This window comes from Schistocerca serialis, chromosome 2, assembly GCF_023864345.2.
Source record: "Schistocerca serialis cubense isolate TAMUIC-IGC-003099 chromosome 2, iqSchSeri2.2, whole genome shotgun sequence".
NCBI lineage: Eukaryota > Metazoa > Arthropoda > Insecta > Orthoptera > Acrididae > Schistocerca > Schistocerca serialis.
The window spans coordinates 549,246,883-549,261,688 of record NC_064639.1 but is presented as its reverse complement, the minus strand read 5'-3'; the positions used below and the strand labels follow the sequence as shown (position 1 = coordinate 549,261,688).

At 40.9% G+C, this 14,806-nt stretch overlaps 1 protein-coding gene across 2 annotated transcripts in view; it reads left to right on the top strand.

Annotated features, from left to right (window-relative positions):
- Positions 1-14,806, top strand: part of LOC126457535 (signal transducing adapter molecule 1) — a 56,441-nt gene that overhangs the window by 19,277 nt on the left and 22,358 nt on the right. For both annotated transcript variants that reach the window (XM_050093892.1, XM_050093891.1), the window contains 2 exons: positions 10,736-10,918; positions 11,924-12,040. In XM_050093892.1, coding sequence (XP_049949849.1) covers positions 10,736-10,918; positions 11,924-12,040 — 300 coding nt within the window. The remainder of the gene's footprint in view (positions 1-10,735; positions 10,919-11,923; positions 12,041-14,806) is intronic.

Sequence of the window (14,806 nt, the reverse complement as noted above, 5' to 3'; positions counted from 1 at the left end):
GTATCTTCCATCTAATGATGCTTTGGATGCAGATGCACTGACATAATTCTTCCGGGCACTCCTATGCCCATTCCTCCTTGTGGGGGTCTTCAATGCACACAATGTGCTGTGGGACTCAGTTGCCACTTGCTCCAGGAGTCGGATGATAGAGCAACTCGTCCATTCTGAGAATATCTACCTTCGGAACACGGGTAAGGTGATACTTTTCCATAGCTACAGGTTCTTTTTCAGCCAATGACCTTCGTTTTTGTTTCCCACCTATTGCACACTCAGTTCATTGGAAGTGACCACAGATTTACATTGTAATGGCAACGTCCCAGTGTGGATCCATGTGCCAACATAGGACAGAGGCTGCCAGAAGACCATGAAGATGGATGATACTAAAGCCAAACTGGTTGCAGTACTGTTGACAGGCTATTTTTGATCAAAAGGATTGTGTGGAGGAGATGGTGCCTCGTATTACTTGTGAGATCCAACGGGCCGCTGCAGAGTCCATCCCCAGTCTAGTAACCACCTCAGACCAATGGCCTGTACCTTAGTGTATGACTGTTGATTGGCAATCAGGGCCAGATGAACAACTCAGCGGAACTTCAAACACCGTCCAACTACAGAAAACCTTCATGCCTTCAGATCTGAGAGAGCACATGAGGCAACTGATAAAAGAACAGAAGAGGGCTTCCTGGAAGAAATTCACAACTTCCATTAATCAGTCCAGTCCCCTTTGCCTCATGATTCGTGCCCCTGTAATAGACCTAGATGCAAGACGTGTCCCATATATCCTACCACCACCACCACCACCACCACCACCACCACCTACTCCAGTGTGGTTGCAAGCATCACCTATCCCATCAAAGGCAGGGCTACTAGTGAAACTGGTAATGTGATCTAGAAGCTAAGCTGCAACCACTGTGCTGGATTGTACGTGGGCATCGCAACCAACAAGCTGTCTGTCTGCATGAATGGCCACAGACAGACTGTCTTTCAACCTTCATTAGTGATTGTCCTTCATTTATCTATCCTGTTCCGTATTTCCACTCCAGCACTATTCAGTCTTCCAGTCCATAAGTGCACCTACAGTCTTTTTACTTCTCTGTTTCTGCTCTGCCCTCTCCCCCCACTTCTGTCTAATCTCCTGATTGCACCTAGCTGCCCTACCCTCTCTCTGTCTTGTCCCTGTATGCTCCCACAAGCAACCTGCACCCTGCTGTCCCTCCCCACCCTAGCCTCCTCCTTACCCCAACCACCCAGATTGTCTCACACATCATGTGCAGTTGCTCACAGTTTGGCTTTGGCAGCCAGGGACAGTGGTGATGTATGTGTGAGTTAAACTTATTCAAGTGTAGTTTTTTTGTTGTTGTGCCTGTCTGCAACTCAACATCTCTGCTATATGGTGAGTAGCAGGCTATCCTTTAAATGCCTGCTCCCTAAGGGGCAAGCTCAAGATAAATGCCCAAGTTTTTGTATGGTGTGAGAAAAAGTGAGGAGAATAATTTGGGAGTATAAGCAGAGGTCTTGGCAAGCGTTCCTGAACTCCATTAGTAGGTACACTTCCACAATTAAAGTATGGGAAGCCATCAGGAGGATCTCAACGTGGAACTCAAGACCACTTATGGTGGCTGTAAAAGAGCAGGGATGTCTCCTAACATCACTAAGAGACATTTCTCATACAACGGCTTGTTTGTATGAGGCCACTACGGCTGATGCTAGCCAGGATCCAGCCTTCCATCATTATCGGAGAAATATGAGATGGTTTGTTTTGATTTATGTCCCAGCAACATTGAGGAATACAAGCAGCCTTTCTCCCTGTGTGAGTTGTGTTATGCATTTTCAGTAGCTCCTGATATTATGCCCAGTCGTGAACTGATAACATAAGTATGTTGAAACAGCTGGACCCACAGTTGGAGGTTCTCTTCCAGCTCTTTCATCAAATTTGGTTGACAGGAGACTTCCCCAACTTGTGGATAGAATCTATTTTAATCCTGATTTTAAAATCAGGGAAGGATCAGACTAACCTCAGTAATTGTCGTAGCATTAGTCTGATGAGCTGCTTAGGAAAGACACTGGAGCAAATGGTCAACTGGCACTTAGTTTGGGTTTCTGAAACAAGGCCCTTACTAACTTGCACCTAGTGTGGATCCAGGAGAGGCCACTCCACACTTGATAACAATGACCCCGCTTGAAACACCATTTACACGAGGTTTCCTCTGTAAGCAACACCTTAACAGTGTTTTCTTCGATTTAGAAAGAGTATAGTATACTGCCTGGAAGCATATCTTGCTGCAGCTCTATCAGTGGAGGCTCCATGGCCATCTACTCTCTATTTTGGAACTGTTTTATCTGACCTTTCACGCAGGAGAATGGTGTCCCTTGAGGGACTCTTTTGGAGTGTTCTAAGTGTCATGGCATTCGTCATTGCGATAAATAGTATTACGTCTGCAGTGTGGCATCCTGTACTGTGTTCTTTATTTGTGGATGACTTCCGCATCTTCTGTGTGCTCTCCTACCTTACAACAGCTACTTGGCAATTTCATTTGACTATTGGGGTTGGAGGAACGATCTAATGCCACTGGTTTTAAATTCTCTTGGGAAAAAACTGTTTGTCAGCTTAAGCAGAAGTGCTGGGAGCACCTCAATGCTCTCCATTGCCTGAGCAACACCAATTGGGGTGCAGATTGCTGTACGCTGCTGCAGCTTTACAGGGCCCTTATGTCCAATCCCAAATTGACTATGGGAGTGTGGTTTATGGTTCGGCAGCACCTTCAGCTTTGCATTTACTCGACCCTGTGCACCACTGTGGGGTTCAGTTAGCGACAGGAGCTTTTAGGACGAGTCCGGTGACCAGCGCACTGTTGGAGGCTGGTGTCCCTCCACTGCATATCAGATGTGCACAACTGCTCGCCAGTTACGCAGCACACATTCATAGTTCGCCTCAGCATCCGAATTACCATCTCCTTTTCCCACCTGCGGCAGTCCATCTCCTGCATCGGCGGCCCAGATCGGGGCTAACGATTGCAGTTTGTGTGCAGGCCCTCTCTCCGAACTGGAGTCTTTCCCTTTACCACCTCTACTTGAGGTCCGTTCATGTACACCTCCATGGTGCACACTTCGGCCACAGCTTTGTCTGGGCCTTCGGCATAGCCCTAAGGGCTCCGTTAACCCCGCCGCTCTCTGCTGTCACTTCCTCTTGATTCTTGACATGTTCCGGGGCTCTGAAATGGTTTACACTGATGGCTCAATGGCTGATGGTCACGTAGGCTTCGCATATGTTCATGGAGGACATATTGAGCAGCACTCCTTGCCAGTTGGCTGCAGTGTTTTCACTGCAGAGCTAGCGGCCATTTCTCGTACTCTTGAGTACATCCACTCATGCCCTGGCGAGTCATTTCTCCTGTGTACTGACTCATCGAGTAGCTTACAATCTATCGACCAGTGCTACCCTCGCCAACCTCTGGTAGCGTTCCTTCAGGAGCCCATCTATGCCCTGGAACAGTCCCGTCATTCTGTGGTGTTTGTGTGGACTCCAGGACACATTGGAATCCCTGGCTGGCTAAACAGGTGACGCAGAAACCGCTTCTGGAGATAGGCATCTCCAAAGCTGACCTGTGTTCTGTCTTACACCGAAGGGTTTTCCAGCTGTGGGAGACGGAATGGCATAACAGCACACACAACAAATTGAGTGTCATTAAGGAGACTTATGAATGTGTGGAATTCTTCCCTGCAGGCCTCTCGCAGGGAATCAGTTGTCCTCTGCCAGCTCTGCATTGGCCATATGTGGCTAACGCATGGTTACCTACTCGGTCGCGAGGACCCACCTCAGTGTCGCTGTGGCTCCCAAATGACAGCCGTCCACCTCTTGCTGGACTGCCCACTTTTAGCTGCTCTGCGGCAGACTTTAAACTTTCCCAGCACCCTGCCTTCGGTGTTGGGCAACAATGCCTTCACAGCAGCTTTAGTTTTATGTTTTATCCGTGAGAGTGAGTTTTATACTTCTATGTACGTTTTAGCGCATGTCCTTTGTCCCTGTGTGTCCTCCACCCTAGTGCTTTTAGGATGGAGGTTTTAATGTGTTGCAGAGTGGCTGGCTTTCCCCTTTTATTCTCGTGGTTGGCCAGCCATTGTAATCTGCATTCATGTTTTACTCTCTTCTGTTTCTAGCGTCTCTCTGTTGTTTCCTTGTCCTCTTTTGTTCCTTTTAGTGTTCGTTGCCTTCCCTTCGTTATTGTGGCTTTTACTTTGTTTTGCGTTATATGTTTTGTCTGTTTTATTCTCACACTTGTGGCAATATTTTATTAGGAACAAGGGACCAATGACCTCGTAGTTTGGTCCCTTCTCCCTCCTTTAAACAAACCAACCAACCTTTATGGAACCTGCAACAGTTACTTATCAGCCGCTGTTTGGCCGCTGTGTCCACATTTTGCTCTTGGCTGTTTTTAGACCTGCTCGCACATACATGCGATGTGCAGTACGTCGGATTAGTCTCTCTCACCCTTCTATTTAAAATATTGTGGGTTCGAGACGGAGGAAGGCAAAGTGGTTCTAGAATTTATGCAGAAATTCTCAAAGCACTACATATTCCCCCCCCCCTCAAATCACACGTGGTATTTTATGTACCATCATTATGTACATTTATATCGCATATAATAATTCATATTTCAACAGTATACCTTGTTTTTTTAATAACTGTGAATATCCTTTTTCTTATTATTTAGCTATTCCTTATTTTTTTCATTTAACTTTAATTACAAAATGTGAATATTTCAGTCAGTGTTGGAGTTAATTCTTTCAATATCTAAAAAATCGCGAGGACCTTTTTTTGTTATTGCTCTTTTTTCCAATTGTAAATTCCAGATGTTCATGACACTTGAGTAATTTATTCTTTATTCTGATTCCTTGTACTATTTTTTCCGTAGTACATACTAGTATCATTATTTTAAGTCTTCTGTAGTCTGGAGGAACTCTGGGCAAATGAAAGTGTTCTTTTCAACCCTTGTAAACTCACATAAAACATAATAAAGCTAGTGGTATATAGAATTCAAACTTACTAGAATAATTCCTATTAAATGTGTGACTTCTGTGATAATACTGTCCTTTTCCTCTAGGATCAGTACCTATACATTACATGTGGGTTGACCCTATGAGTGCACTTCTTCCTTCCATTCTAGTAGGTATGTCCCTTTATAAAACATCCCTATTCATCAGGCCACAGGTCGTCCTATCTCTATGTAGGTATGCCTGCCATATATATCCTTAGCAAATGCCGGGTCCGTCCTCCTTATCCTTTATGAGTAGGCCCATGGTTCATTGTCCTAGTATGCATCTTTATGTGCACTATAATTAAATATTTCCTGGTAAAAGTAAAATCTATTTTACACTTCACTCTCACTTCTTAGTACCTCCTCTAATACCCTAGAGTCCTCTTCCACTTCTCAGCTTCTATAATCCTAGTAGATACTATGTTTACACGTATTATTCAACTCATGGTGCTCCAACCTTGCTTATCACTGTTTTATAATTATTCCACAAGCTCTCCTGCTCCTGTCTCTTTCGGCGCATGAGTTGATTGCTACCACACACACACACACACACACACACACACACACACACACACACACACACACACCTCTACATACGTGTATGTATATACAATATAAGACAGAAAAAAAGGAAAGATGCAGAACCTTCATTTAAGAAACAATGTGTGTGTGGTGTCACCGCCAGACACCACACTTGCTAGGTGGTAGCTTTTAAATCGGCCGCGGTCCATTAATATATGCCGGACCTGCGTGTCGCCACTGTCAGTGATTGCAGACCGAGCGCCACCACACGGCAGGTCTAGAGAGACTTACTAGCACTCGCCCCAGTTGTACAGCCGACTTTGTTAGGGAAGTTCACTGACAACTATGCTCTCATTTGCCGAGACGATAGTTAGCATAGCCTTCAGCTACGTCATTTGCTACGACCTAGCAAGGCGCCATAGCGTTTGATATTATTTTATATTGTGGTTATAACATGTACCGTCAAGAGAGATGTTCTACAATTGTGGATTAAAGTTAAGTATTACATCAACTACGTACTTTATTTGCTACTATTAATTTCTTTAACTGTTCCAGACCTCACGCCAATCTGCGTGAGCTTAACGCGTGCCTTTCAGCTTCCTCTCATTGTGACTTGGCTGTCTTGCCAAGTCACAACAGTGTGCATCTTTCCAGATGTACACACATCTTTTTCCCCTAAAACCCTTGGTTGTTCTTACATCCTTTTAATCTGTAACGTCATTGTGTATTCGTATTTCTTTGTGTGTATGTAGAAGTGTTTTCGTGTAGTCTGATTCTTTGGCCTCTGATCTGAAGATAAGTTGTAGGTTATTGGAAACAACGGAAACCAGGAAGGACTTCTGCGATAGAAGTAGATGAATATTGAAAGAGGGGAAAAATAGATAGATAGTATAGATAAGAAGTAAGAAAGGAAAAAAAGCTAGATGTGGTTGCTAAGATCGAAGAAGATAAAAAAGACAGGAACCACCGCCCCCCCCCCCCCCCTCCTTCCCCATGATTCCAGGAGGTATGGTGTTAAATCGTCCCCTACAGAACGGGCATTCCCACCTTCACCCTTGAGGTCCCCGAAGAAAATCTTAGCAACCTTATGGAAACGGCAGATGGTGAAGAATCAGGCACACTTGTTTGCAAGGGTCATTTGAAAGGTGTGATGTGTGTTTTGTATTAGTCATGATGTATCGGTTAGTGTTAATCATGCTTTTACCTACACTACCCACCCCCTTTCGACATCAATACAAACCCTCCCGTCTATGTCGTATCTGATAAAAAGTATAAAATATTCTGTACCAAGTATAAAGTTATATATTCCATTATCACAGTCATTTAATTAGACACACAATATTATGTTTTCCACAAATATAATATTCCATTCAGTTTATTAAGAAAAATATGCTTCTATGTCTTTAACTTGATCATCTTACATTCAGTGTGAGAACGGTGTTCTCACGAATTCAGAAATTATTTTGAAAGTTATGTGCCAGGTATGGTTCTCCGTACTTACATAGAACTATGTGACAAAAAAAAGATTACCAGGCAGCTTTCAAGAAAACCAGTTTTGGAATCATTGTAATTATGATTCATATTAATAGAATATACAAATTTAATGATGTTGATTTCACCCAGACTTCTGCCCACAGATTTGTACAGAAAACTGGTGAAGAGATTACTTACAAGGACTAATTCAGGCAAAACTAAAACCTCACTATATGTGGAGACCACGTCGGCTGCTGTCGGCATTACAATCGAAGCCACGGGAGAGAATGGCTGGCTAGACAGATTTAATCTTATCTTATTTGAGGAATAATATGCATACCAATTCCCACCTCAAGTCGCCGCCTAGTAAAGTCAGCATAAGTTGGGGCGAGCCAGGAAGAGTCATGAGGACAGGAAGGGGTACCCCTGGAATAACCGAGGAAGACACAACCAAGATTCCTAGTGGGCACAACCCTCTAACAACCAAGGATGACGCAGTCACATACCAGGAGCAATTATGGGTGACGTAATCACAATTTCCCGCTGCTATGTTTCTCTAATAAGCTCTAAGCGTGGGATGATAGAATAGTGTAAGAAGTTGGGAGAATTTGGTGCAGGAAAATTTTATTACAGAAGAAACACTGAAAACAACTCGGGATCCGACGCTCGTCACTCTGCCCGTTAATACAGAACGTTAACGTCCCTGAGAGATAGATGAATCTGCCCGGATCCCATGGATCTGATAACTTCACTTGAGCAAGTGCAGACTAGTACTTCGCATTAAATGTTGTTTGAAAGTCTCCCCACTGCTAAACAATCACCACTTCACTAGGTAACACAACATTAGGTGACAACACACTTCCTTTCTATTTTGTTTTGGAGATTATACTCTCGGTGACGTTTCGATCTATAATTCCTTTAAATTGTTCCTCCAGACTACTTATATTTACTGTCTCAGAGTTAGCTATTCTCCTTGGAAACTTCTTTCTACATTTTCTACTCGTGTATTCACCAGTCGCCAAGTTCTAATGTTTTTTTGACAATAGAACGTGTGGAGTAAATATACAAACTTTGTTTTCACAAACTAACGATGTATTGGACTATGTAGAATAACCCTCTCACATTCCACATGTAAATATCTCCGTCTTGTATTTCACTTGCTTTTTGAGCTTTAGAAATGCATTTACTTACATTTATAAATGAATTGGTTTAAGAACCACTCTTAATTTATGAACATGTCTTGCTTCTAGCAAGTCCAACACATGAATTACCTAAAAGTCCAATGTTATTTCTTCATTTGTTCTTAACAACAATCATCACAGTCACTAAACCAGCAAAGAATAGCATAGGCTCTTCTCTACACATACACTGAAACTCTATGGATCGTACAGCAGGTACTTGTTGCCCGCTGATCAGCTGCTGTGTCCACATTTTCTGTGTGACTGTTTTTAGACATGCACACACAAACATGTAATTCACAGTACATCGGATTCGTCTCTCACACCCTTCTATTTAAAATATCATGGGTTCGAGATGGAGGAAGGCCAAGTGGTTCTAGAATTTATGTGGAAATTCTCGAAGCACTATAGGCTTCATACATTGCTTTCTTGACAGCCAAATGTATTTCATTCAGCATCTCTCTATCTATAGTTGTATGATTTGTTTTACACCAATTATGCAGTAATCTCTTCCTTTACAGTTACTGTATATCATGGAGGGTCCCTCCTACTATGAACTGTTATACTGGGTACATATATGTCCAGTACATGGTCAAATATTCTTTTAAACCTGAGCCATTTTCTCTACATGTCCCTTCCCTGTGCTGAAAGTTTCAAGTTCCTCAGTGAGATATGATACAATTGATTTTTTCTAGTTTATTGAACATATATTGTCTTTATGCTTGGTGTAGTTACCCTTTGTACTTTGGTGATCATTGTTGCTGCAACCACATCATGGTCACTGACACCAGTTTCAATGTGGACATCCTCAAGAAGTCAGATATGTTTGTTGCCATTAGATCCAATATATTTGCATCAAGTGTGGCGTTCAAAACTATCTGTTGTAGGTAATTTTCAGAGAAGGCATTTAGTAATGTTTCACAGGATGTCTTATCACATCCACTACTAACAAAACTGTAACTTTCCCAATTGATTGTTGGATGGTTAAAATTTCCACCAGTGTTACAGTATAATTGGAGACTTAATTTACATGTGAACTGATGTGTTTTCTAATGTTTTTGGTTACGTCAGCAGATGAGTCTGGTGGATGGTAGAAGGATCCAGTAATCCTTTCGTGCCCAACCTTTGTACTTGCCCAAACAGTCTCACATGCTGCCTCAATTTCTATCTTGGTGGATTTGTGTTTCTTGTCCACTGCGACAAATACACCACATCCATTTCCCATTTGCCTATCCTTTCAATATGCACTTACATTTTTCCCCAAAAATCTCACTGCTGTCAATTTCTGGTTTCAATCAGCTTTCTGTACCTAGTATTATGTGAGCTTCACTGCTTTTCAGGAGCGCTTCAAGCACTGGCACTCTTTTTTGTGAATGCTTTGGCAGTTAACTGTTAGGATTTTAATATCTACATCTACATTTATTCTCCGCAAGCCACCAAACGGTGTGTGGCGGAGGGCACTTTACGTGCCACTGTCATTACCTCCCTTTCCTGTTCCAGTCGCGTATGGTTCGCGGGAAGAACGACTGTCTGAAAGCCTCCGTGCGCGCTCGAATCTCTCTAATTTTACATTCGTGATCTCCTCGGGAGGTATAAGTAGGGGGAAGCAATATATTCGATACCTCATCCAGAAACACACCCTCTCAAAACCTGTATGTTAATTGCAAAACATGTTTTGATCATAATTTCAATTTGCAACTTATTTAATGTGTTAATATGGTGTGCTATGTCACAGAAAACTGTAAATGTGAAGCAATCTAACTGCACATATGCTCTTTTACCCCTTTTTTATTGTAATTTATAGAATAGATTTGATACTTTTACTCCTGTGGGAGGCATTTCTTTCAATCTTACACTGATACTTCTGGGTTTCCTACAGCTTTCACTATCTGTATTGGAGGAAGAGTTGCCTAGTCTACAAAAACCCTTTTGCCCCCCTCACACACTGTCAGCTACCTGAGTAGCCGTCCCTGATGTGCAATGCACACCTGACCCATTTAGAGGGCCCTAAAGTTCTCAACCTTATGGCTCAAGCCCAAGAAGTCGCAGCCTAACTTGTCACAGAACCTTCGAAGTTTCTGGTTCAGTCCTTCCACTTGACTTGGAACCAAAGTGCCACGATCAGTTCTGAGGGACAGTGCTGCAAATTTTGTTTCATTGCAGCTCCATGTGCAAGACTGGTCTTCTCAGCATTCTCTGCCAGTTGCTGAAGTGACTCCAGTATGACCTCATGGTGCAGACAACAGGTTACATTTGTTCTAATGTGTGCCACAATCTGTAGTTAGTTGCACCATGTTCCCTCAGTGGCTGCCAGAATAGCCTCTTCAGCATGTTGAATGAGATCCCAGACATACACAGTGTGAGTGCACCTGGTGTCCTTTCCTGTTCCTTGCTGCCATTTCCATAAGGGGTACCGTCATTCGCTGTACGTTTGGACTACTGACAATTAATAGACCCCTACATACAACCTTTCTTCATCGATCTTTTCTCTTTGCTGGAATGCTGACGTTCTTTTTTCTTTCTTTCCAGCAATAGAACTCTCATTGAAAGAAACACAGAGCTCACCAAAAGCGCAAAGCAGCTTGTATCCTACAGCCACTCTTGGAAGTGGAGGCTCAGCGTCTGCTTCATCAGAAGCTCGTAAAGTGAGGGCATTATATGATTTTGAAGCTGCTGAAGACAATGAACTAACTTTTGCCGCAGGGGAGATCAGTATGTATGTTTTATTATGCAATTATTTTTTTGTAATTGCAAACGAATAGTTTGTAAGTCTGTCTGTTATGTAATCCTTGACATAGCACAACATGTAACAAAGTTAGTTATGTATCAAAAGATATTACAGAGAAATGTCGAGGCATTGTGCACAAAGAGAGTGAAACATGTGCTGTTTCTTTAACACAGTTCAGGGATGCAATTGAGGATATCTGTAATCTAGTTAGAAGGTATGATCCAGTTTAGAATTTTCTGGTAGATGACTCAACATTTTGTTACCCATGGAGGGACTTGCGGGAAATAAATCTTCTGATTAAGCTAGAAAGAATTGATGTTAATTTAATAATAATAAATATTTAGCACTGATTTTACGTACAAATACAGTGAATGCTGCAAATAACTTTGATTAAATAGAGGTATGTCACACTGAGATACAGTAAATTCTCAATTGACTCTGAAGTAAAATAATTTTTCACATTTGGGCTGTTATTTGATCTGTGAAAACAGTGGTGTGATCTGTAACTTGTTCTGTGGTAAAAGTGACGACTTCAGTTTTTATAAGTAAAGTGTTTACTTGATTTCATGAAAGTGCTTGAGAAAACATTTGTTCATGGTCCCTCACAGATTACTAGACATTATTACACTTGTAGTTTGCTGTACCACTGGACTTTTGTTGAGGAAGAATGGGGCTCAAATATCTGTCCAGCCAGCCATATTGTTAAGTACACTCAGTGATGTTAGAAATCTTATTTTCATTGTTGCTGTCTTGTCATGTATTTTTATGTGTATGTTAATTGCAAAACATGTTTTGATCATAATTTCAATTTGCAACTTATTTAATGTGTTAATATGGTGTGCTATGTCACAGAAAACTGTAAATGTGAAGCAATCTAACTGCACATATGCTCTTTTACCCCTTTTTATTGTATTTTATAGAATAGATTTGATACTTTTACTCCTGTGGTTAATTAATTTGTTAATAAGGCATGAACATTTTTGCCACAGTCCATGTACTGGATGATTCAGATCCAAATTGGTGGAAGGGATACAACAATCGTGGAGAAGGACTGTTTCCAGCTAATTTTGTGACAGCAGATCTTTCTGTAGAACCAGAGCAATTTAGTAAGTATAGTGATTGCCAATAAATTTAAGTCAGTCAGATTTTAAATTTACTTACTGTTTGCTTCTCACTGTGTGATTATATTATGTTGACTTCTATTTTAGACTAATTGAAATTTATTTCTTATCCTGGGTACTGAATGGGTTTCCCCTATTTCTTCTTCGTCTTCTTCTTGTTTGCGGATGGATCACTTAGGACTACATGTAATCAACATTTGTTGGCCTTCCTTTTCGTCCAGTATTCCTTCATAAACAACGAATGGGCTAGCGTTCGTTGCATAGACCACGTATGTCGGTTAGTTTTTCTCTCTTCTTCCTCAAAACCCTGTGTGTTTGTGATTTTTCTGATTTCATTTCTATCATGCAGATTTGGAGACCCTAATTCTCTCAGGTCTTTTTCCGTCTGTTTGTACCACTTCGGTCTTGTAGTTTTGTTCTTTAAAAATGTATGAATTTTGTGCGTTAACCTGTTTGAGTCCATTCTTTCTAAGTGCCCCATGAATTGGATTCTTCTCATGCGCATTGTGTCTGTTATTTTGGAGATATTTTTATATATTTCTGCATTGGGTTTTGGATAATGCACACCATCTTTAGTTCTTGGTCCTAGGATTTTCGTCATTATCTTAAGTTCTTTCACTTCTAATTCCTCTTTTAGTGTTCTGTGTTGAAGGTTTAGTGTCTCAGATGCGTAGAGAGCGTCGGTTCTAATTACTGTTGTATAGTGTCGTATTTTGCAGTTCCACGAGAGACTCTTTTTGTTGTAAATGTTTTTTGTTAACTGAAACGCCATCTCCATTTTCTGGATTCTTGATCTGACAGATTTCTTTTCATTACAATTTTCTGCAATCCATTCACCTAAATATTTAAATTCTTTTACTCGAGAGATGTAGTTATTACCAATTTTGAGATCAGAAGGTGCATCTTTGATGTCAGTCATAAATTTTGTTTTTTCAAATGAAGTTTGTAATCCTATTTTAGCTGCCTGTTCTTGTAATAATTCTAGCTGTTTCTGTGCATTGGTAATGTCTTGTGCGATCAGTGCCATCAGCAAATGCTAAACAGCCTAATTCTATGCCCTTATGTCTTGGTCCCAGTCTGTGTGCTGGTGCACCTGCTTTTTTCCATTCTCTAACAACTTTTTCAAGAGCACAATTGAAGAGCACTGGGGACAGTAGATCCCCTTGTCATACTCCTGTGTCTATTTCAAATTCTGTGCTCAATTCTCCCATAAATTTTACTTTGGATTTGGTCTCCCTGTGTGTTTCTCCTATACTGTATTCATTTTACATATTCTTCTTATCTTCTCTGTACTCCTGATAAGTATATGGAAAAGCCTGTAGTTGCGTCTGTCATGATTTTAAATAATTAAAACCTACGTGGATTACTTATTTTTTCATGATTAGTACAATGTGTTTTGTGAATTTATTCTCATTTTCAAGTGCATTTGTGTACACAAATATTTTCTTAAAAATGTTTCCATGTGTGTTTTTCTGCCTTTTGTACTGTAGTTACATTTTTGAGGTTTTGCTGCAATTGGAAAATTGCTCAAATGAATCTTTTAATTTTTTTTCAAACAATGGAAAATCCAGGATGGAATGTTGTGCTTTTGTGTGTGTGTGTGTGTGTGTGTGTGTGTGTGTGTGTGTGTGTGTGTGTGTGTGTGTGTCTAATGCTGAAAAAGTCCTTAATGGACGAAAGCTTTAATTTTTTTTTTTTTTTTTTTTTTTTTTTTTTTTGTGCTAACTTCCAAATTAGAATTGTTACCCTCCTAACTGCTTTACAGAATCAACATAGCAACAAAAATAAAAAAAGAGCACTGGACACCCATTCAGAAACATAGAAGATCTTAATATACTTCACCACTTCCAAAAGTCACATACAATGGGTTTAATTGAGAAGCTGGAAATCTTTGTACACGACAAAAAGCAGGAAGAGAAAGTTCTCAGTGGCAAATTAGATGATCAGTCAGTTAATTTCTTCAAATGTTCATCCTGTATGTGATAACTTTGTAATTTTCATAAATATGTTTGTTGCCCCCATAGACTCTGGTCAACAGCTTCAATGAAGTGAAATGTAATTCAGAATGAGGAAGAGAAAGTTCTCAATGGCAAATTAGATGATCAGTCAGTTAATTTCTTAAAATGTTCATCCTGCATATGATAACTTTGTAATTTTCATAAATATGTTCATTGCCCCCATAGACTCTGGCCAACAGCTTCAATGAAGTGAAATGTAATTCAGAATGAAATTTTCCTGCAGGAGAGTGTGCACCGATATGAAACTTCCTGGCAGATTAAAACTGTGTACCGGGACCTTTGCCTTTCGCAAGCAAATACTCTGCCATTTGAGCTACCCAACCACAACCCACGGCCCATCCTCACAACTTTATTTCCACCAGTATCTTGTCTCCTACCTTCCAAACTTCATAGAAGCTCTCCTTCAGACCTTGCAGAACTAGCTCTCATGGAAGAAAGGATATTGTGGAGTGTGGAGACATGGCTTAGCCACAGCCTGAGGGATGTTTCCAGAATGAAATTTTCACTCTGCAGCAGTGCGTGCACTTGCCTGCAAAAAGCAAAGGTCTCGAGTTCGAGTCACGGTCCAGCATGCAGTTTTAATCTGCCAGGAAGTTTCAGAAACATAATTGATATTCAGTAGTCAGTAATTGTAAAATAAACTTTATAATAAACAATTTTACATATATAACATAATACTTAAAAATTTCACACCTCTGATTGTATACAAACTCTTTGGAAACCGTACTGCTGT